Consider the following 24,819-nt stretch of genomic DNA (forward strand, 5'->3'; position numbering starts at 1 on the left):
TGGTGAACCAGTATGTGTCAGTATAAATACAACACGTATGAATGATGGTGATGTGTCGTGTATGTGCATTATGGGAGAGAATGAGCACCAGAGAGAGGGATAGAGAAAATGCTGACAGGTTGGAAAGTGGAGTGAGGTGTTTGCTGCCATTCACTTTAGTATTAGAGACATGTTCTTTGTGTGAAAGTGTAAAACTGTGCTGGAGAGAGCTGAATTTAAGATAGTGCTGCAGTCTGTATCCAGACGTGATTTGTCACACTCAGCAATATGAAAATGTATTGTTTTACTGAAATGTGTTCTACTGTTTTTTGTTGTCTCTTTGATATTTGTCACAAAATGCCTAGTATGCTGCCCCCCTCCCTACCGCCCAAAATTTTGGTTACATTTTCAATTACATACTAAGGGACCGACCTTAAAAGATGTCAAAAAGCCTTGGTAAAGTTTCCCAAAATCCGATTCTCTCGCTGGCTATCTAAAGGATCAACACTGCGGTATGCCTTGTTACAAAAAAAAAAATCCCAACAATATTTTACCAGCAACGAAGCAACATTTTTTTAAAAACATCTTAAAATCCCTGCTGTGATGACATTACTTACTGGACTGTCCTGTTTCTTGTGTATAATGTCTTGCATTGATTACATATTAGTTTCTAATAGCAGGAATATTTTGTTCAACTCTTTTTCAGTCTCTGCTGGTGGCGCAACAGTTGGCCTCGGCCGTGAGTGGGGTGATGTCTGGCGGGGCGCCAGGTCTGAACCAGCCCATCCTCATCCCCTTCAATGCGGGTGGACACCTGGGTGGGCAGCAGGGCTTGGTCCTCTCTCTGCCCACTGCGGCAAATATCCAGGGTCTCGTGGCGGCTGCGACTGCCGGAGGCATCATGACTCTCCCCCTACAGAACCTGCAAGGTAAGAGTCCAGTGGTCACACTGGTCACACACAGGACTGTGTGTCTTGCATGGACCAATCACATAGCCTTATAAAAACATTATAATAACATTGGTTTGCGGGTCCAAACACTTAAGTCCAATGTGTTGACAAGTTAATTTGAAGTGAACAGTGGTGTATTGTGTGCATATCTGGAGCTTCATTGATGTACAGGCTCAACAAGGATCTGATCTGCAGCTATATGAGACAGTGTGTAGTTTTCCTCTGAAAACTCAGGACATAAAAGCTAGTAAAACTGTTAAAAATTTAAAATATCAGAAAGTAGAGCATCATCAGAAAGGAGGAAAAAAAATAAATAATTTGAGACACATGGTAACATGTTCAAAAAATTTACTGAAACTCCAGCGACAGCCTAAAAGTTTAGCTGTAAATAAAAACTAAATAAATATTGCAACAACAACAAAACCCCCCCCCACAAAGAACTACATTATTTGGACTTTTTTTTTCTTCTGTTGTAACAGCCTGTCGTTTACAGTGTATGCAGCACTCACTGGCTCCTACTCAAAGTCTTTGTTATCCACCCGGTGCATGTTTAAGATGCACCTGTGATGCCTTCAGGACCTGAGTGCATCTCAGGGTAGAGGAATAGGATAGGAGAGAATCAGGCTGAAAGAGGAGTTCATATTCATTACAGGTCAGCATTTTGCAGTCTGGCGCAAGAGCACTTTATGCTTCTCTGTTGTCTGCATCGGAGCATCTGCTGGCACGCTCCTGAATCCTTGTCTTCACCTCAGCCTCTCCCTGGCTGGCACCCTCTCCCTCCCCCACCACATGGCCCTACTTTCTCGGTTCCTTTTAAACTTTAATGTGTGAGTGTTCTCTTTTGATCATAGTTGTAAATGGTTTTCATTTTAATGTTTTAAACATTGTCTCTTTTATACCATTAAACTGAAGGGGAGGGGGGGGGGGTCGTCAGCAATAAATCTTGGATGAGGTGCCTTTATAAATGCCTGACTAAAAAATGCCAAGTTGTAAATTTAAGTGCATGTAAAGTGGCTCGTTTTCTGCAACCCCCCCCCCCACCCCCCATGCCTCCCCCTTTTTTCAGGAGGCTAGAGATTAAAATAATCCACAGGCAGGGAAAAAGTTAGTGGATGGATATGGCAAATGGATGGATGAGGCATATGGATGGAGAGGACGACTCTAATGGACACAAACATGCATAAATAACAACAGGGAGAGCAGTGGGGGCTTTTAATAAACACTCATGTGGGTAGAAAAACTCCTCAAGGTACCCAGAGTTCCCACAGTCACCATAATAGCCCTCCCCCACTCTTTTATAAAACCTTATAAAATAGACAGTAGGGAGGGGTCTGATGTTCAAAGTTAAGATGGTCCATCAATTCTGCCCCAAGGGAAGCTTTTCAGCCTCTCTGCTTCAAGTACTTAGTAACTCCTTATGTGTGTTTGACATGGATATTAAATGTTACTTTCTTTTTGTAAAGCAACAAATTCAGAGGCTTAGGCAACTGACATTCATGTGTGTCAGTAACGTTCTATACTGAGGCCTAAACTGGTACTACTGCATTTAGACCAGTCTAATTTAGAAGATTGTTATAGGTTGCGTTAACAGAATGCAGTAAATTAAACAAAAACAGGAGCAGAAAAGAAACAAATATCCTATGATCACAGAGATATGGCATCGGCTTGGACATCTTGGCCCGTGTTTTGAGCATCTTGGGCAAACGGGGGCCAGTGAAGGCCTGATAACACATGGCCTGTCTGAAGCTCAGTGTCTTGCCTGTGTCTGTCCCTCTCCACAGCAGCTTGCCCCTTCCCTTCACACCCCTGTTGACGGGGAGCTGCTGGCACAGCACTCCTGCCAGGCTGGCTCAGCCGAGTGCCGAGGGCTCCCCGGGCCAGGCTGGCTCAGCCGAGTGCCGAGGGCTCCCCGGGCCAGGCTGGCTCAGCCGAGTGCCGAGGGCTACCCGGGTCAGGTTGGCTCAGCCGAGTGCCGAGGGCTACCCGGGTCAGGTTGGCTCAGCCGAGTGCCGAGGGCTCCCTGGGCCTGATACGAGTGTCTTACTCAGACACGTGGATCCTGGATGTTTTCCCTCCTGTCGATATTCTAAAACTATTTAATATGTGTGGTATGACCCCTCATCTATGGGTTAGAAGATTACAATTACTACCACTACTACTACCACTACTAATAATACTAGTAGTAATAATAATAATAATAATAATAATAATAATAATAATAATAATAATAATAATAATAATATAATTATACATTGTACATTATTATTATTATTATTGTACATTTATTTTATATAGCAACTTTCAGAAACTAAATGTAATTTGTCCAGTTCATAACAGAAACCATCTATAGCTATAACAGACATTGAAGGACATAACACTCAACATGGCAATCTGTCCACAAGTCATAGGTGCATATATTGTTTCTATTCTAGTCATTAATAGCACTTAGCTTCTATTACTGAAACCTCAAATTAATTATTCTAATTAATTAATGAATTAGTTGCAAATTAGCAAGATTTATTGTCTGTGCAAAAAATCAGAGTTTCCTCTACCTTTACAGATGACTTCACGCAGATTTTTCTCCTCTCCTAACCAAGGCAAATGCATTTAGCAGGATCACAGTAGTGTGTACTTTCCCTCTAACACTGCCTCAACCTGAACACACATCATTACAGTTCAAATACAGGTTTGTCCAGGGAAAATATTTTTGATGTGACAGTTATTGTTTATGTAAAATATTCAAAAAGCTGATACTATGAAATTCAAAATATGGGCTCATATTTAGCAATTCTGCTTCCCCAACAGATCAATATATTGTTGTTTAGCCACTATCACTATAGCATTGTCTCTAAATTGCTGTAATTAGCACACAGTGGTTAGAATGGCACTTATTCAAATCCACAGTATTTAGCCAGATGGTAAAGAATGTGGATTGCAAAAAAGGGGCCGAGAGTGTAGGCACAGGGCCAATCCAGTTAAAAGCAGCGCCCAAGCCCAGAAGCCCATGGCACAGCAGGTGAGACTGGCACAGGGAGCCTGGCCACAGAAGAACGGCTAGGAGAAAGGCAGACAGCTTGGCTCAGGGAGAGCCCAGAGAGGACAGCAGCACCACGGCTGTAGGGGAACCATGGACCCCTCCGGGCTGCTGCTTGGCCTGCCTCTAGGGCTTGCTTCTGCCTCTCTCCAAGCACAGAAAGGTGAGAGCAAAGTAGCAATCAATCATTCCAGTGCAGTCTTTATGGCGAAGGAGGGTTTAAAAGCAAAAAAAAACCCATTTGCTCTGGAAGAGAAGCAGTTAATAAATCCATGTAGCTCAGTGTTTGCAACATTACTGTAAAATGGTTTTTTAAGAAGGTAAATTCATTTACTGATAGCAAATAAAAAGGGTCTGAAATAAGCCCTACTTGTTAATAGGAAAGTAGCCTTCTAAAAATATAAAGAAAATTGGAAATAAATATTTGAACCACATATCTAATAACTATAAAAAATAATCTGTTTATGGAGTTATTCTCAGGCTGTTTCTATCAATTACTTGCTTTAAGATAATGAAAACAAAAGCATTACAAATGAATATAATATACTTTTAAAATAATAAATATTATAATTTCAGACCTCTAATTTTAGGCCTCTCCCCCTCCCCCTCCCAGCTATAAAATTTGCAGAGGGTATTTGACCCAGGACTGCACATATGAATTTGAAGGGAAGAACAGCCCTTTAGCATACACGCCCTGCCACCTCATCTTCGCAGTGATGAATGGTCGTCATAGCGATTGGGCAGTGTCGTGAAGTTCATACGCGCTGGCGCGTATTAAAAGCGGAGCTTGCACCACCCTTAAACTCATGTGCCGGAGCAGCTTGTTATTTTGTCAGGAAGATTAATGCCAGGAAGCGTCCCGTAAAGAAAGTGATTTTCCTCAGAAAATAAAAAAAGGAAAATGGACTGCAGGTGATCTGGAGGGGGCACGGTGCGAACCAGCCTCCTGTGGCATAAAGGGACGCGCAGCCTATGCCCTGTTTGTCTATCAACCTAAAAACATCACGCCGCTGTGTTACCAACTGTACAATACTGTCTGGAATTCAGTCCTGCAGAATGGAGACATTGGGGGGAATAAAAGTGGAAGTTATTTGAAAAGTGCAGTGTGGGTGGTGATAGGACGTGTTTCAAAGCATCTCATGCCTTTCCCATATTGTCACATTTCTTTATTTCTTTTAATGGAAAATTTAATTATATTGTCTGAAACATTTGCTTTGATTCTGTAACTCTTACATTTTCTGTCATACAGCATAACGAAGTCAGCTTCTCTCGACAGCAAAGTTTCTTTTAATGAGACAAGCAGTGAAAATAGCAGCTGCGCTATATTTCAATGATTCAACAAGCTTCATCTCACTAAAGATGTCAGCTCAGGCATAGATCATAAATAACTCTCTTTTCATGACCCATGTAATTGTATTTGGAAACACTAATGTTTCACTCCAGTCTTTTCCCCTCAGACGTACCACACCAAATGAAACCCCAACTCCCCAATCAACTGCTCTGAGTTAATGCACAACGAATGTAGACTTTGACTCTTTCATATTCATATTGTAAGCTGCCTGGTCGCAGCACATCAGAGCACATGGCATAGTGTGTGGAGAGAGTGAGCTGGGGGTTGACGGCAGGGCTACGGCGTGCGAGGGAGAGAGAGGGAGGGAGGGAGAGAGAGAGGGAGAGAGAGAGAGAGAGAGAGAGAGACAGCATGCCTCTGCATGCTCCCACTGTTGGAAACATAAAACGGCACTCAGGGATGAGGGGGTAATTGCCTGCGTCTCTTGGCTCATGTAGGATAATGAGGAGGCATGTTGACTCTAATCACTACACAGTTCCCCCGCCTCAATAAGAGAGCAGTCTCACGAGCTCTCTCTGGGATATGCCTGCTGTCATAGTGCTGGATGGCTTTAGATGGAGGAGTATTAGCTGGCGTAGAGGCAGAGGAGATCAGGGAGCTTTTCAAACTCCCTTACTTTAGTTTATAAGTACTCAAAGACAAACTCAAACCCCGAGGGTGCGTAAAGTTAATAGTAAATAGACAATGGTAGGTTAATAATTAGAGTTTTCCATGAGATGTGGATTACACATAACTTATATAAAGAGAAGAAAAAGAATAAAGCAAGAATAAAGTAATTGTTTGATATATTTGTTTGGGCCCAGAAGCAGTGTATAAATTTAGATTAGATTTTTTTTCTACTCTGTTCCAGTTTCAAACTTCTTTAAAAGCTTTTTTCAAAGCCTATGTCTCTATAAAGGCAACCCTCCTCAGCAAACCAGAGCAGCAGGCAGCAAGTAGTGTCTTTGACTGGGTGACCTGTCCATGGTGCTGAAGTACATGTGAAGTATGTGAGGGTATGTGTATACTATTCTGTATGTATGTGTGTGTGTGTGTGTGTGTGTGTGTGTGTGTGTGTGTATATATATATATATATATATATATATATATATATATATATATATATATATATATATATATATATATATATGTGTGTGTGTGTGTGTGTGAGTGTGTGTGTGAGTGTGTGTGTGAGTGTGTGTGTGTGTGTGTGTGTGTGTGCTCATCTAAATGGGTGTAGGTGGCTGTAGAAATCAACTCTAAGGCTGCCCAAGTTTCACTGATGCTGATTCTATTTAAACAACCTCTGAATTTATAGCTGAATTTATAGCTCTGGCTTTATTACAACACAATTCTGATTCAAAACCTCACTTTACCTTTCTCTTTCTCTCTCTCTCTCTGTTTAATTTAAAGTGCTCCCAACAGTCAGCCTTCTACACTGTCCTTTAATGATTTAACTTTGCAGCAGTTGTAAGATGACTCGCAGGGGAGAGAGTCGCATTAAATAAATAAGCGTGGTAAAATTGCCAGAGCCCTCATACATTTCAAAGCTAATGCGACTAGCGACATGCTAGCAGCACCTGCACACAGTCTTGCTGGGGTAATTTGATTGATTTGTTGTGACAGGAGCCAAATAATTGAGAGTGAGAGGTGGCGACGGAGATGGGGGGGGGGGGACCTTGCTCCTTCTCCAAGGCGATCCCGGCAGAAATAAAGCTTCTCATCTCCCATACACCTCTGATATCACTCCATTTCTCCTCTATCCTGTTCCCTCTCCCCCTCCCCCTCAGTATTGTCTGACTTGAATAAGAGGCTTGCAAGCGTGTTGCCAGGTGACTGCATATGACAGTGGGTTAGACACAAAAATAACACAAATTGTAATGTACACACATGCACACTGTGAGGGAGGAACATCTGTGCATGCACGCACACACACACACACAGACCACCTCATGTCTTAATGGCTACACATCAAAGGACAAACACAGACGTACTCCATTTTCCATACCACATCCACATCATGGCCTTATGTGATGTAGCAAAAGAAAAGATCCAAACATCTCATGTTCTTATTTGAATTGGTTATTGTTTTATGACTGAAACATGGAAAAGTGGACCTCATGGAAACAACCCCTTACCGATTATTACAGAACAGGCTGTGGAACAGAAGAAGCCCTGCCTCATCTGTGCTTGTCCTACAGCTGCATCACTGTGAGCGCGGGGTGTCCTTGGCACATGTGCTGAACTCCTGCTGTTACTGTGTGGCATGTGTGTGGCATTTGACGTCCCGAAGTGACCTCAGCTGCCCCCTGGGCTGCCGCATGCTGTTCGTCCTTCTGACTGGTGGCATCTTCAAATCGCTTAAAAGGCAAAAGGAAAAACCATGGCCGGCTTCCCAGAGAGAAAGGAATGAGGGCAGATTGAAGACAGTAACAATAATAATTGCTGTTGTGTCTGTGGCTTTGTCTGTTTTGATAGAGCAGGCGCTCTTTGTGTTAAAAGACAAACAGAAATACATGCGTGGTGGACAATCACAGTATGTGTCTGTAATTTCGACTGGATCCCCCACCACCACACCCACCCTCTCCATAATCTTCATCCATGTTTGGTACATGTTTTATGGTAATTGTGTAAGTTCCCAAATAATTGGAAAGCCCCAATAAAGGTTTTTAAAGGGGTGCGGCCGGCTCCGATGAGGAAGTGGTGCGGAGAGGCCTGAAATGACTTAAGCTTCTCAACACGGCATTAAATTAAACAAATCGCCCTGTGCGCACTTTCTCCGATGCAGTGCCAGGGCTCCCAGAGTCTAGCTGCACAGGGAGGGAGACTTCATGCCCGTGCTCACTCAGATATGTAATGAGAGAGAGGGAGTGCTGAAGTCAGGGATGCACATACATCATGCACAGGACACAGCCGGACATCGGCGAAGACCCATTAACGTGGCCGGGCGATGATGATGTCGAGGCAGAGCAAGAAGTGCTAAATTATGAGAAGGGAGAAGAAGAGGAGGAGCCTGATGATGAAGAGCATGTGGGATGAGAAGAAGAAGGTGGAAGCTCAGATAAACAAGAAAAGACAAAGATAAGAAGGAAAGGTGTGACAGATGGAAAGATGTAAATATCTTCCCCTCGAAAGTCTTACAGCAAAGTCATCCAACAAAATGTTGACTGTCTAGCAACAACCTGAAGGATCCAGATTCAGCTTTTAAATTTAGGCTTAAAAAGGTCGGGTTTAGGTTTTATTCTTAGTGAAAAAAGGTTGCCAAGTCACTGAAACCATCTACCATTTCATCAGGTTGGGAAGTTTCGTTCTTTTTCATATTACCCAAACTCCCTTTCTCTCCCGATAAAGCCCTGTGTATCATGTTATTAGAGGCCGCGTGCAAGCTACTGTGTGGCAATTCATATGCTTTCAGTAGCAACCCGTCATCAAACCCTGGAAATGGAAATTGATTAGTGATTTACATGGTCAGTGAGAGGAGAAAGAATCAACGATATGTTGTAAATTAAATATTAGACTAGCCAGCTAGAAGAGACAGAGAGAGAGGAGGAAGAGAGAGAGAGAGAGACAGATCGTAATCTCGAGGAACTGGTATTCCTGTTTGTAAGAATTGGTGACGTTTTTGCATTTATCTCAGTTCTGCATGAGTCATAATGCTAATGGTAATTTCATGGGAGTGAGCCGCAATGAAAATGGGTTATCACACTGCGCTGACAGTTGAGTTCTGTCACCAGAACCTATAAACCATATGTCACTCCTTTTGTGTGTTTGTGTGTGTACAATGTAACTTATTGCTTGGTACAGCCCCTACCCCCACCCCCTCAATCCATGTAAACTCACTATGAGGACTGAAGCTTGAAGCTTTTTGTTGAAGCTTTTACAGAAAGAGAGAGCAATGACTAACATCCCTACTGACACAAATATGTACCTTTTGTGAGACAGTGAAGGCAGAGGTATGCCATTTTGCGTTAGGAGAGCGTGAAAGTTCCCTCTGACAGATGGGAAGGGTACTAAAACATAGGGTGAGGCAAAGATAAAGATTTTTTGACAGGCTAAGCTCCCCTTTTAGTTCAAGCCCCTGGAAAATGTAACATATAAAAAGTTTAAAAGACTTAAGCTGTATGAACAGTTTTTTTGTGTTATGAATAGTGTTTTAATATGTTATACCTCATTGGCAAAACTGTAAGGAAATTACAGAATTAGACCCTTGCATTTGAAATAAGAAAACATATTTTAATGAGAGAGTAGTGTCTTGAATGTCCACAACAATCAATAGAAACCTAACAGCTTATCAGTGGGCACTTACCCAAGAAATCAACACAAATGCTGCAGAAATCTAACCTTATCATTATGACCTCACGATTTAATCGATACCTAAAGAATCAACCCATCAATACCAGTCAAACAGCTTTTAAATATAAACAAAAGCAGTTCTGCCTACTCCATTTGAAAACATTCAGGCATAATAACAAATCAATACAACTTAAAGTGCTCCACTATATATTAACCTGGATCACACTTCAAAAATGGATCATTTCCTCTTCCAGTGCCATTCAGTTACAAGCGTTTACCGACATACGATGCCAGTCTCATTTCTCATTTCATATTGGAAAGCAAAAAAAGAGAAGGGAAAACTCAAAATCCAGGAGAGCTATAAATTTGACCCCACGGGTCAGGTGAAGGTCTGTATCTCAGATAACGTGATGCTTCTCTGCCCCCGAAACACAAGACCCTGCTGTGATTTCAAGCTCAGCAGATGGTGCTGAAACCAAGCCCTCTTTGGAAGGCGAAAAGCAGTAGCTAAAAGCCGTCTGCGGTTTCTAATTGCTGGCTCAGGGCCTAATTACCTTAATTAATAGCCATGCTTTCAGTGGAAAGCAGAGGGAGACAAGGGGGCCGGATTTGGGGGCCTTGTGTTAAGTGTTAAGGGGGACCGAAAGAGGCCCCAGAGGAAGGAATAAAGAGTGTAATAGCCCCCGGGGGCCCCTTGGTGAAGACGTAGTAGGCGCTTTGGGCCCGGATCATGTAGCACACGAGCAGACCGCAGCCGAGCACCAAGAGCAGATATCCATTACATTAAAGCTCTCCCATCTCTCCCGAACCGGGCCCGGGGCTTGCGGGAAAAGCGAGAGCGAAGGAGGGGGCGTGGGGGAGAGAGAGCTCAAGTGTGTCTCTCTAACCTCGAACAAGCAGCTTTTCACCCCGTCTTTTCCTCTTTGCCCTGCTTTCTGTCCCTCTCCCCTATCAGCGGCGACTTTGAGTTACGCTCGCCTCGCGGTTTTGTCGCCCTCGCACTTTCACCCAACTTCAGTGTGTGGCTCCACGGGTCCATGGCTCCCACAGTGCTCTGCTCGCGTGCACACATTTCACCACCCATCTTCCCTTGCTTCTTGGCATCAATTTGGAATTTTTACGCTTTGATTGTTTGAATTTGAAAAGACAGCTGAATACTCTTTAGAGAGGAAAAACTCTAATGAATACCGGTGGAATACAGACATCCTCTATTTATCACAGCAATGTCTTACACTGTCTTACTCATTAATTTTTCTCTTCTTAATAAAATCACTGTGCTAAATTAGCCATGCTATATTCGATTTACTCCCAAAAGCAAAGAAAGATGTACAGAAGCTAATATGAAAATGCGCTCTGTGTCCGCTGCTGTTGCTGCCTCTCGCCCAGACACCCCCCCACTCACTACCCCCCACCCTCATTTCCCCCAGCCGTCATGCACCTTGTCAGTGCCGGGGATGAGTGGCGAGCTGCATGCGGGTATAAGTTTGGGATGCATACATTTGCTCTGATGATATATTGTCCCGGGGAGGAATTTCATTTGCTGCCATCGGCCCCCGCCGGACCTGTTGCCGTGCAGCGAGCACGATAAGCGCATAAGCAACTCGCCGCTCCATTCATCATACGCCGCTCACGTGCTTACACGCCACGCTGGAGGGAAACCACTAAACCGACAAAAAACGAGCAGGCCGCCGCTTCGACCGAAGGCTTTGCTCCGATTAAACGACAAGTGCAGAAACGACGTGAGTAAAAGCAACGCATGGGTGTTACTGGGTTTGGTGGTACTTTACACTGCTAATGGCACACGGTAATCATACCAAATCAAAGTAATGAATGACAATGTGTACCAGTGCACTGATACAGTGCACTCTGTATGCATAATATGAATTTTTTATGGTGTAAGTACACAGTATCATTGCATTGTTACGCATTCATGCTCAGTTTATTACACTGTAATTAATGGTGTAGTTACACAGTACGGTCCCGGTGATGGTGTAATGTAGTATTTTGGGGTCTTTTGGTGGTGCGGAGGGGTGAGGCTATTTAAGTAAAATCTGGCTTTTCTGGGCAGTGCTTCGTGCTTTCCTTTGGGTCTTGCGCAAACTTGAACCCATACAAGTAACTGGGTACGAAAGTGAAAAGCAGATGATATGTAGTGCATGATGATTTATAGGCATCATTCCCTTTCTCTTGATAATAATGGTGTTGTATCAGCAGGAGTTTTATTTACTGCGTATGAGTCTGGCTGTGCTGAACAAGTTTTATAGAGCATTAAAAATCACAGGTAGCAACATGCCAGATACCATCGTGCTAATCAACAGGCTGGCATACCACTGTTCTTGTGGGCATGGCCTTTTCTTCTCTCCTCTCCTCTCCTCTCCTCTCCTCTCCTCTCCTCTCCTCTCCTCTCCTCTCCTCTCCTCTCCTCTCTCCTTTCCTCCCCTCTCCTCTCTTCTCCTCTACTCTCCTCTCCACCCCACTCCTCTCCTCCCCTCTCCTCCTCTCTCCTTTCCTCCCCTCTCCTCTCCTCTCCCCTCTCCTCCTCTCTCCTTTCCTCCCCTCTCCTCTCTTCTCCTCTCCTCTACTCTCCTCTCCACCCCTCTCCTCTCCTCCCCGCTCCTCCTCTCACCTTTCCTCCCCTCCCCTCTCTTCTCCTCTCCTCTCCTCACCTCTCCTCTCCTATCCTCTCCTCCCCTCTTCTACCAACACTATGGGTAAATGTACATACATGCTGAGAGTAAAGAGAATAATTAAAGTGAATATAGCAGGAGAGGAGAGGGAAGCAAACTCAGTTTTCCTGTAATCCCACTGAAATCTGAAATTCTTTCTCTCTGCCCTTCTTTGCATCCCACATTGCTTTGTGGGCCCACACACCCACACCCACACCCACACACACACACGTACAACAAAAGGCCCTGTGATGTCCTCCTCGGGCACACATTGTCTTTTCATTACAGATAAATCATTTCATTTCTACGTGTCTGTCTGTGCAAGCCAGCGCTTATCAGCCCCAGCGGTGCTTCTGCGGGCAGAGCGACTACTAAAGGGGAAAAAAACACCAACACACACACACACACACACACACACACACACACACACACACACACACACACACACTTACGCACACAAACAAAACAACAGATGCTTTTTATTTCAGACAGAAGCAGGCCGTGATCCTTTTAAAGCCCAAATTTCTCCCTCTTTTAGTGGTGTTTCTAATAGCATAATAGCTCTAAACCCTGCCACACTTCGAGTGGTTCTCGAAATAATCCCCGATGAGGCTCTGATATGAGGTGAGCAGATCGGGTGGGTCTGGACGCAGCGCTCTGGTCCGTCTCTGGCTCAGTAAATGTCTTCGCCCCTTCTCCACATCCAACCACCATCCTGACAAGGCTGCCCCCCCACCCGAGGCTTTTACTGTCTGTCAACCAGCACTCTGTCTCCCCGACGCATCAGGGCTGGCCTCTATTGATTTTTCCACCCACTGAAACTGCCGCGCGAGCATAAATTTTGCATGAGTCTCTTTCCCCTTGCACCCAATGGAGGGAGGATGAGAACAGGCACAGGAGAGACCTCCGCAGCGGTGGTGGGTGCGAGACTACTTCAGGCAGTGGGCTGACCTTAAACATTTCCCCTAATTAAACCTTAATATATTATAAATATTTTAAAAAAAGTTATAAACTTTTGGCTGTATGTGGAACTTTTTTTCCCTCTACTTTTCCACCTCATACCCTCTGAAGAATGTCTCAAAGCCTTCTAAATCCCTGATATGACTGATATGTATGACAGTGCCGGGCGTCTCCTCATGCTAGCTCTTGCGTAATCCTGACAAGCTGCTTTCTGTTGTCCCCAAAACCTCCCTGCCCACTTCACTACAGTTCGGTCAGCCTCTCATGTAGTACTGTCTGATCCCTATCCAGATCACTGCCAGTGGATCGTTTAGTACTGTCTGAGATCTAAGGATGTGGTAGATACTAAATCAGGCTGCAGTGGGTAAATGGCTGTGGCGATGGTGAAGTGTTAGGGCGGACAGGTGGTGCGCTGTACTGAGAGAGGTGTCTGTCCATTCCACACATTGTTCATAGAGCAAAAACAACCAAGCACCCCATCCAGCCTGTTTGCTATGGCCTCAGTGCTGACCTCTGACAAGCCACCACACAATAAAATTCACACACGCACAAACACACACACAAACACACACACACACACACACAGTCTGTCAGTGCTCAAATTCACAACAGGTGAGTTTTTTTTAACAATGGCAGCTCAGCAGAGATGAGAGCTTTCGGAAAAAAATGACAAGCACAAGTACACACACACACACACACACACACACACACACACACACACACACACACACACACACACACACACACTGCACGGGCTGGACACACATACAAAGTGCCAGAGAGGTCAGCTGAGTGAGATTCTGTTAAGTACCGGCATTCCTGTGATCTGCTAGAGAGATGCTGACTCTCTGTCCCCCTCACCTGACTCTGGTATGGAGGGGGAGAGCCAGAACTGAGTGCTAATTTAGGAGGCTTCAGGGAGTCCAACCAGAATGTGGTAGGACTCAGCCAAATGAGACAGGAAGCCATGGTAAACATCTGGTGTCATTTCCTAAAATGAAGAGAAATGAACTGTGATCTGAGAATGGCAAAGTTATATTTATTGATTTTATTTTGCATTTAGAAATAGTTCTGTGTTGTGTTTGTTTTAAACAGACACTGTCACCAAGCAGGTTGTCAGAGAACTTCAGATGTGATTTTATTCCCCAGCGCTTGTAGTTAGTGTTCTTTTGTTGCCCTCTGAGCAAGGTTGTATTTCTGTTTTATTGCAGTATTTGACACCATAGACTACCATTTCGCCTGAGATGCATCAGACATTTGGTTAGCGTTTTGCGTTCTTGTACTTACACAGCTTAGAGCTGGGCTGTGATTCCCAGCATCTTGTAACAAAAACATTTTCCTTATAAACGGTATGTTGTACATTGGATGATAAACGTGATATTACCTCCTAGTTCTCTGTAGACGCCACATGATGATAATATTTATATGGTGTGTAAATACACAACCTGATTCAGTATTGATCTAACAATTGAGTACTGAATCAGTACTGCTCTAACAGAGAAAAAAAATCTATCCGGGAAAGGGAGCCTTCACGTACAGTGTAAAAAAACATTATCACAGTCTGCTTGTGTCCAAAACCTTGTCATTTTCTCGTGCTCATTACATCTTTAACATCTGCGCTTTGGAGCCTGCAGTGCATGGCGCTTTCTGAACAATGAGCTCCTGCGATCCTATGATTAGACCCAGCCTGATGAAGTCGCTCTCCTCATTTAAGGAGAACAGAAGGTCAGTGGCTCCCCTTAACAAGATGATAGAGTTTATGAAGCACTGCCGTTATAACGGACTGCTGTTACCTGCAGGGTTAACCGCATAATAGGGCCACGGGGGATTTCTGCGCTGCTATCCCTGTCTGTCTCTCGCTGTCTGTCTCTCCCTGTCTGTCTGTCTTTGTTTGTTTTTCTTCTCATCAAACTCTTTTGTTCTTCTCTGGCCTTGTGACTGAAGGCAAGAGAAGGGCCCTCCCTTAGCCTTTGATCTTCCCTCTTCTTTCAGTACTTTTTTGACAGAAATCTGTTTTTCAGTTCTTTAATTCTTTTTTTTCCCCCCTCATCTTTTTCGGCCCCCCTTTTGTCTGTCTTTTTCCACCGGTGGCAGCATTACGAGTGCTCCGGAGTTCCTAGCGCGCCGACGTTCAGAGCGCTCCAGCGTGAGAGAGAGCCACATACGTTTGCCCTGTCAAGGCCTGCAAGACAACTTGGCCCAACATTTCAAGCACGATTTGGACTCTTGGCTTTTTCCTGGGCACAGATGACATATATAATTCATGGCAGGGTGTGAGAGTGGTGTCAATGTGTCAGCCAATAGAAGAAGAATAAAAGTGGGCTGTTTACTGTTCGAGAGACACCCTCTCTTGTGCTTCTTCTCTTCTTTTCTCTTGCCTCTTGGAGAAGAGCAGAGTGGCTCAGGGAGAATCAAATGCATGCCTGCCTGTCCAGCTCTGATGCAGGTGTAATCACGCTAATCAAAGCAACACCAGCACCAATGTCCAGTTATCTCCCAGGAAAAAAAAAAGAGAAAGTTTTTAATTATTCAGGTGCATCAATTAATTATGGACACTAGCTTGTCTGTGCCGCTGCACACAACTGAATACTTGCCATGTCAATACAAGTATGACTCTCTTGTTTGCTTTGATCTGTCATTTGTTTTGCTACTGATTATGCTTCTGTAATGAAATATTCCAACAAATCAAAATGATTCATTCTTGATGTAGATAAGCATATGTGTGCATCTTTTGTCTTTGGTAGGTTGCATCGCTTTCTTTCAGTCTTTACTTTCTTCAAATCAAAATGATCTGTAGCATCTGTAGTAAATGTGGTGAAATCTTTTGTGGTGAAATCTCTGAATTATGATCATTATGCATAGACCTTCAGTCAAACAATCAACAGTCTTTGCAGTCTGATACTGTCGTGTTGAAGAAGCATGGCTAGTGTATAGCCTCCTCTAAGGCTAAAAGTACTTTTAGCTGCAAACAAACATCATGTTGATTTGTACACATGTCTACAACTACACAGAAAAATATCCGGTTTTAAATTGGACCCAAATCAAAACTGTCCTGTTTTTTGTTTGCTTGGTTTTGATTTTTTTTTTATGTGTTTATTTTTTTTGTGGCTCTTCTTCATTTTGAGAACTTCTTCACTTTGAGAAGTTATTTCATTAAATATGTTGTCTTGGTAGACAACTTTGGCATAAGCTGAAATAAAAGTTGGGCCTTTTTGTTTGTGTGGAATGGAATTGTGATGGTGTTGTGTATGTCCTTCTGTGCTGTTATGGCCTCTGCAGTGCATACCATGGATCAACACTGTGGAATCTTTCCAAAGGACACTGCTTTTCTAATATTCAGTGGAGCTTTTGGAGTAAGTGAAGGACAAACTCAATGGTTCGGTTTTGCACTGCAGTCAGCTGAAGTGGACAATGATTTCAAAGGAAAGGTGACAAAAGTGTTATCCTATACTCCTATATAGATGTTTTGCATCTGTGCACATTCATGAGAAAAATATTAGTGGGAACAATGGTATTGAAAGTGTCTGACAAAAATCTTCTGCCCATCCATATAGAAATGTTTCCGTGACAAGAGTCTCTAAGGTATGCCTCAAGTAAATACGTATTAGGCTGTTTTTTTAGTCTACTATAGTTTGTAGACTAAAAAAACAGGTCTTGGGTCTTAACTGCAGCAAAAGTTTTCTTAAACGGTCCAGACACAGTCAAAGTGATAGGTGAATTATGCTACCTCAACTCAACGGGCTCTAAAGATCATGGTATGGATGGAACATTCCGACAAGAAAAACTTGAAATGTCTCTAAGTAGCCTGAGAGATGCTACTCCACTTTCCTAGTCAATTCTAGAAGCCAGCAGATACTGAGTCTGTGTGTGAGTCTGTAGTTTGAAAGGGCTGATTTTTAGATATCTTACTTTTAAGAGAAAGGGAATGTCATCTAAATCACTGCATTCAAATTAGCATAAAGAATTGAAAACGGGACCTGTTGCCTTTAAAGATGGAAAATCTGTGACTTTGTTATCATAACTGTCTGAATAAATGATGGTATTTTCCTTTTTTCTTACCAAGTTACCTGCTTGCAGTCTTTCATGGGTTTAACCTAATGTGAGTTGAACTGTGAGTCAGTCTCAAAGTCATAATAATTAATGGAGTCTTGTTTTCAGTGTGCTAAGGTAGGACACAGGGATCTGGCTTCTTGCTTTTAAAAGCAACAAAGCCACTGGAAATGAACACTCGTGTTAGTGTTTACTGCGGTTTGTGGTTTGCTGCACCGGTGTTACCATACCTTTAAAAGTATCAACTTGACAATGGAACACATGCTGTTTCTTCCTGTGCAGCTACCTCATCACTGAACTCCCAGCTGCAGCACCTTCAGCATCTCCAACAAATACAGCAGCAACAACATCAACATCAACAACAACAACAACAACAACAACAACAGCAGCAGCAGCAGCGCGAGCGGGAACAACGAGAGCGAGAGCAGCTTCATCAGCGCGAGCGTGAACGTGAGCGTGAGCGAGAACACCACTGTGGACCAGCACACCTCCAGCCACCTAATCAGCTGCCGTCCCACCGTCAGCTGACTCCGCCCCTTCAGTCACAAACTTCTGGCACCGCCTCTTCTTGTACCCCGTCTAGTCATGGCTCAGCTCCGCCTCCACAGTCTCCTCCCTCTCACAGGCCAAACCAATCACCAGCTCGCAATTTGCCCTCTCCAGTCACACCTCCATTGCCACTGCAGGTAAGCCCATGCTTTTGAATGTTTTGAGGTATTTTATTTTTTATTGTTTCAATCATACAAAAGTACACAGAGAGCATGTTTAAAATAATAATAGTAACTCTTATTACAGTTTACACAATTGAAGAATTACACAATGGTCCCTGAGAAAAGACAGAATAAAAACCCTATGTGTCTGTGCCAAAAATAGCACTGACCACTGGCATATTTCTCTTGACAGTCTGCACGTTGGTAATAGCTCCTTACAGAGTAAATGCAACTGTAAACATTGGTGGTTGACATAAGTGCTGAATAATGATTGAACGATAGACCAGATTTCTCCCTGGCATTTAAACCTCTGTGACTGATCCATATAATGTCTCCTAAATATGATGTTGCCCCACTTAAAGGACATATTGTTCTACATTATTCACAACATACCTGGAAGAATGGAGGTTAGGAGTGACACAAGGTCTAGGATGAATCTTAGAGAATGGGGCAGTAATTCAATTGAGTGATTGGAGCTGTCTGGGGAAATCTTGGATATTACAAATATTGTTTCTGGAGGAGGTACTTGTTTGCCAAGCGGGTCCCTGTGAAAGAATGAAAATTGAAAGTTTATTGTTAAGAGTTCATCCCTGCCATCTTGCTTGCGACAGCAATAGAGCATTATTGAGGATGAAGAGCTTCAGAATATTAAATTACATGTTATGATGGTTTTGGTGTAATGTAATTTGAATCAATTACATGATAATTACTTATTGACATGTTTCATATGGGTGCAGTAGACACAGCTGATGCAGCACTTAACTGCTTGGATTTTTGTGACTGATTTTAACTGATATTATTTTGCAGTTTCACTCCTATGAATAACATTGTGTCATTTCTCTCAATTAACCCATTACATCTAGTTTTTGTAATGAATATTTCAAAGGTTCCTTGCAATTTTATTAATATAGTGACATATAAAGTCATTGTAAAATGAAAAAGCATATTTGCCCATCTGTTTTAAATATCTACAAGTAATTCATTACATTACTGAACATTACTTTGAATTTGGCCAGTTCTCTGACCTTGCAACCTGTAAAAAGTGAATATCACAACCGCATTCACAGACTTCCGAGGACCCACTTTTGACTCTAGTGCATAATAGTTTAAATAATACCCCCAGCCAAAGGTAAACACCTCATGCCATTCAGCACCTGGCAACCCTCACTGTTTCTCTCCCTCGTCTTCTCTTTCTCCATGTCTGTCTATCCATCCATCTCTTCCGTCCGTATGTCTGGCTGTCCCACTCTTTCTCTAATAACCTGCCCCACCCCCCCCCCACCCCTTTATATCCCAGTGGTTTCATTTCAGCCTGATAGAGGCCAGGGTTGCCTCTGTGTCCTTCCTCACATTCATCAGTGTCACAACCCTTATTGCTCCTGCCCTGTAACCCCCCCCCCCCCCCCAAAAAAAAAAAAAAATCATGGCTACCATCATCTTAAGCCATTTATTTCACCTTCTGTCCCTGTGCCAGAACCCCTATACACACCAGCTGGACCCTACAGGGCCCTGCGCTTAATGGTCCCTGGAGCCCACAACTAGTGTGCTTTAAAGAGGCTCCTCGGGGCTGAGCAGCCACTGCAGATGTTTCTTTGTTGACGGCTAAAGAACATCTGATTCAGGTTGGCGTGTGATTGTCAACCCTTTGATTATGTGATTTAGCTCTTTCGGGGCTGGGGTGGATAAAATGGGTGTAATTACAGGGGGGTTACGGGAGCTGGTGAACTAATGACAATGACCAGGAACGCTTTCTGAAGTTTCAGTGTTAGCTAGACACAATCATTTTAATTTTCACCATCCTCAAGTGATTGAGGCTTAAACTGTTCCTTTAGTTTTACATCAGCAATTAAGATATCGTTGATGTCCACAAAAATTAGAACATTGATGTCCTTGAATTATGGTGCAGTTTTTATGGTCGTAAAACATACAGGTTAAACTTTTGAGAGAGAATTAGCAAAGCATCATTGCCATGGCTGTCTGTCCAGGACACACCCCGGCTCATTACAGTATTGCCTCATCCAATAGAACAGTGGGGCCATGAGCAGGAAAATGTTTATGTTGTTCCTGGGTCACCACCAAGTGCAACATCGGATCAGAACTATTGTCAGAACCTTGAAGAACACCCTTAGCAGGGACTGCATGGAAAGGCTTCGGTCTGCAAGAGAATTTGGCTGCTACTGCCTAGTTGTCCTGTCCAAGGTGCATCTGATTCCCAGCTCTGAATCAGCAGCCTTTAAATCCATAGAGAGCTAGACCAGGTAGCAGGGCAACAAATCGTCCCCTACACTTTACCACCTAAACACTAAGTGAGTGTGAGAGAGTAAGTAGAAGTGATACAAACTAGTAAGAAAGACACTGTGTGAAAGGGTGGATATACATGACTGGGTATAGTCTTCAGGGGTTGTGATCTCTTTGCTGGGGAGGTATCACCACACAAACTGTGTGTGTGTGTGTGTGTGTGTGTGTGTGTGTGTGTGTGTGTGTGGTATTTGCAGTGTTCCTCCTGGGTTGGCATGTGTTGATAATTGGTCTTGCATCTGCATCAGAGTGAGATAGCTGGGCTACGCTTCAGCCAAGTCTCTGGACTGGCCTCGAGGGATATCCATGCTTAGGTGCCACTATCACCCAGAGGATTAAGTGAAGGTGTGTTTCCAGGGCCCAGATAAATATCCCTTCTGGTAGCATAGGTACAACTCAGCCCCCTCCCCCTTTCCTCCAACCCTTGATAATAACTTGAGCACAGGGGGCCATGCAGGTGTCCACAGAACAGACCTGGGGGCCTAAAGAGAGAGGCCTTCTGTAGCTGAACGTACAACCTGACATTGTGTCAGCTCCCATTTCTTTTCTTTCTTTCTTTCAGCCTTGCTTTTCCTCCATCTCTGTTTTTCCTCCTCTCTGTGGTGCAGTTGCCAGAACTCAGAGAGAGCTGCAGGAATAACCAGCACAGCTGACCTTGTGCTGTGCACTTTTGTATAAGGCAGAACTGCTTGGTTTCGAGAAGCTGCTTCTAGGTGATGTGTCGCCGTGCTCTAAGGCAATCCTCCCAGCCTTTTCTGAAACTGAGAGACACACAGGGAAGGCACTGGAGGAAAGCAGGTGCCGAGCTGCTTATGTGATGACAGAGAGACAGAGGAGATTATGAAATTTGCTTAAGTGTGTTAATGGGCTGATTAGTGGGGCGGCTGGATTTGTGGGGCTGATTGATCAGGGCAGCAGGGCTTCTCCACGCTGAAGAAGCTCGGGGATTTATGTGTGTGTGTGTGTGTGTGTGTGTGTGTGTGTGTGTGCGTGTGTGCAGGGCCTCCACATATGTGGTGAGCTGGTTACACCGGAATTGATCTTAATTAGATCTGAAAGACCTGCCACAGCAGAATGGTTGCAGCGATTAGAATGAAAAACAGGAGAAATTACTGATCAAATTAATCATAATGTCGGCCTACAGCTGTAGGCCTGCTGTAATTTGCCAGTCCACTGGTTTACATCGGCTGCACACACACTGACACACATGCTGATCTATGGCCAAGAGAGAGGAGCGGTGCAGACCACACACACACCCACACCCACACCCACACATATGCTCAGACAGCCAAACACACCTCTCCCACTGGAACATCACCACTCTAGAAACTCAGTATGTAGCTGTACAGAGTAATGTAGTGCAGTAGGTGTTATCTCCTGTGCTTTGGGGGCTTCTCTGTCTCTGTCTCTTTCTCTGACTCTCTCTCTCAGCCTTGACATGTGTGTGGACTGTCTGTTCACTAAATGTCCTTGACCTAGACAGAGTGGGTCTCCATGGCTCCAGGGCTGCAGGACGGACAGGAAAAAAGGGTGAGAAATTTCAGAAGAGAGTGGAGGAAGATGTCCAGCCCGACTTTACATCCATTGCGCTGGTTCCTCTCTCTCTCGCTCTCTCTCTCTCTCTGTCTCTGTCTGTCCTAAGCCCTAAGCCATAAGGCTTAATTACACATTACTACTGCCCAGAGTTCACACAGCCAATTTACTGTCAGACCCTAAGTAACCTATTATTTCTCATTTTGTCTGTGACGTTTTGTTGCTGTTGCATTTATTTATTTTTTACTTATTTTAATTTATCTCTTGATTGTCCTCTCTTTTTGGCCTTTCATCTTTTACACACTCGTTACCTCTGTCTTTCTCTCTCCCTCTCTCTCTCTCTGAGATACACCCCTACATCAGTGTACCACAGGAGGCACAGGCTCACGAGTGCTGTAATTACGCAGGCCTCTTCTCCTCCCTCTCTCTTCTCCTCCTTCTTTTTCACTGTCCCCTCTTCTCCTCTCCTCCTGTTTCCCTCCCTCCCTCCCTCCCTCCCTCGCTCTCCATTCTCCACCATTCCCCAGCAATCAGCCATCATTACAGCACACTCCTAAAACCCCATCTGTGCCAAGGTCAGACACACACACACACACACACGCTCGCACACACACACACACACAAATGCATGTGCGTTCACGCACACGCACACACACGCACAAACTCAAGCACGCACATTCTCCTCTGTCTACCTTCACTGCTTTTGTTCTCCCTTGGGCCTTCCACACACACACACACGCACACACACACACACACACACACACACACACACACACACACACACACTTCACTTAACACTTCTCCAGTCAGGGCCATCTTCAGACGTTCGTTCGCTGGCTCGTGCCACCGGCCTCCCTCCCCAAGCCTCCCACATTTCACACTCCCCTCTCCCTTAGTGAGAAAGAAGGACCTCATTGCTAATGATTTCATCCTTAGATAATGGTATCCATCAATGATCTTATTGGGTTTAATGTATCTCTTTATTTCAATGACTAAGGTGTGTGGTGCTGTAATTATGGGTTCATTATAAAAGCCCCCTTTTCAATTAGGCAGCTCACAGACTAAAGCTGTTGAATGAAATAGCATTAAAGTAATGAGCTTGCTAGATCCCTTGTGGTCTCCTTGCACTAGTAATCCCACTTGATGGCCTGCTCTGGTCATGCATGTGGCATCCTGTAGACCAGGCGTGCTAAAGGTGTGTAAAATAAGGTCCCTACCACCACCACCACCGGAGAGAGCAGCCACAGCTCTTAATGCCAGAGGAATGCCAGTGATGATTGTTGGCACTACAAGTGCTAACCTTGTAATGAAAGAAAGACATATATATATATATAAACAGTCTTTCTCTTCTCCCACTATCTTTGCTTCCTTTTGTCTCTTTTCCACTACTTCTCTCGTTCTCTCGTTTCCTCCACGTTCTCCTCCGTTCCCTCCCTCTCCCTCTCTCATTAATGCAGGCAGGCCAGCAGACAGTCTTTCTTAAGAAGGCAGAAAATTGCCTTACGTAACGAGGAGCTCACTGTATGTAAAGTACAAATGGGCACTGGTGACTGAAGCAGAAAATAAGACTATTGCACATCAGCAGTGGCAGCACATTTCATATGAATAATTATAAAGCATGGCACGGCTTTCATGAGCGCAGACTGGCCAGTGGAAGCAAAGCGGCTTTTTATTTTATTTACCCAAAATGAGGGATTATGTTTAGGGAAATAAATAAATAAATACAGAGGCGAGCCCAAAGTGGTAGCAGAAAGTGCCTGGTTAGAGATGAACTGGTGGCAAATATGCACGAGCTTCTTTTATTGATATCGCTTTTGCTGTGTAAAAGTTTGAAATGTTTTCAGCCACTTTACTTTTTGAGATCGTGAAGACAGAGATCAGATGGCAATTCAGACTTGGCGCTTTCTCCCAAACTCTTTGTCCACGTGCATGAAGACAGCACCTGTGTGTGTACTGTGTGCGGTGACAAATTGAAGGGTAAAAATATTCACGTCCATGGTGAAGGGCAGAAAGCACAATTGTGTGCTTGCGCTACTGGCGCACAGGGTAGACACGACCTCCGCTCCTTGGGCGACCTTCAGGGGTGCTGTAAGTGCATTGTGCTGTTCCCATGATCTTTCTCTTCACCTTTCTTCGTCCTTTCTTCGAGGCAGCGCAGTTACAAATTGCGTGCACACATGGTCTTTTGGTGTTCTCGCAGACAGCGAGAGTGTCCTTCCCAAACACAAATCACACATGCCAACACAATTGCATAATGAAAGTAATAAATAACATTGCAAAGAGATAACGAAACAATTTCAGAAACAGATGGACAATAATGTGTAGCACTTGTTAGGTTTGGTCTGACCCCTGTAGGCTGCCTTGAAGAACATAAAGGAAGAAACTGATCAATGCTGGCTTCAAATGTCGTCAATTCATCACTCCACTTAGGAATGATACACTGGAAGTGTGTGTTTATTGTGTGTTTGTGTGTGTGGGGGGGGTGGGGGCGGTGCATGCTTGTAAGAGTATAAGTGTGTATGTTGAGTTTTGTGTGTATAGAAGGTTGTAAGATGTGTGAGTGTGTGTGTGTGTGGTATCGATTGAGCCTCTGACCACATCATAGCCACACAGCCCTGCTCAGTCACCATTAATCTCCGCCGCTCGCCACTCCAAATGGCAGGTGGCAGCCGTGGCTGAAAACTCAGCCATTCCTCTTCATTAGTGGCTCTCAGTTTGGGGCATGATAGTGAGGAGTAATCATTTACCATTATTCTGTTTATGAAGCTTAGACACAGCTGACCCTCGCCAGATTGAATAGAGACCATCAAAAGATCACCAACCATTGATTAGGCCAATATTAAAGTCATTCAAATGCTGGGTTTGTATGTCAGAACAGCACGCAAGTGAAAAGGGATGGCATTCTTTGCAAATGTCGGAGAGTGGAATTTGGTATGATGAATTAGGACTGTTTAGGTTACCTCACATACAGATACTGTATTTTGTACCTTTTCTTAGAAGCTGTGTAGTTTTTATA

At 44.0% G+C, this 24,819-nt stretch overlaps 1 protein-coding gene across 1 annotated transcript in view; it reads left to right on the forward strand.

Moving 5' to 3' along the window:
- Positions 1-24,819, forward strand: part of pou6f2 (POU class 6 homeobox 2) — a 70,750-nt gene that overhangs the window by 22,104 nt on the left and 23,827 nt on the right. The window contains exons 3-4 of the mRNA XM_027004385.3: positions 686-908; positions 17,545-17,948. Coding sequence (XP_026860186.2) covers positions 686-908; positions 17,545-17,948 — 627 coding nt within the window. The remainder of the gene's footprint in view (positions 1-685; positions 909-17,544; positions 17,949-24,819) is intronic.

Source organism: Electrophorus electricus, chromosome 1 (genome assembly GCF_041902795.1).
Source record: "Electrophorus electricus isolate QZ-2024a chromosome 1, ASM4190279v1, whole genome shotgun sequence".
NCBI lineage: Eukaryota > Metazoa > Chordata > Actinopteri > Gymnotiformes > Gymnotidae > Electrophorus > Electrophorus electricus.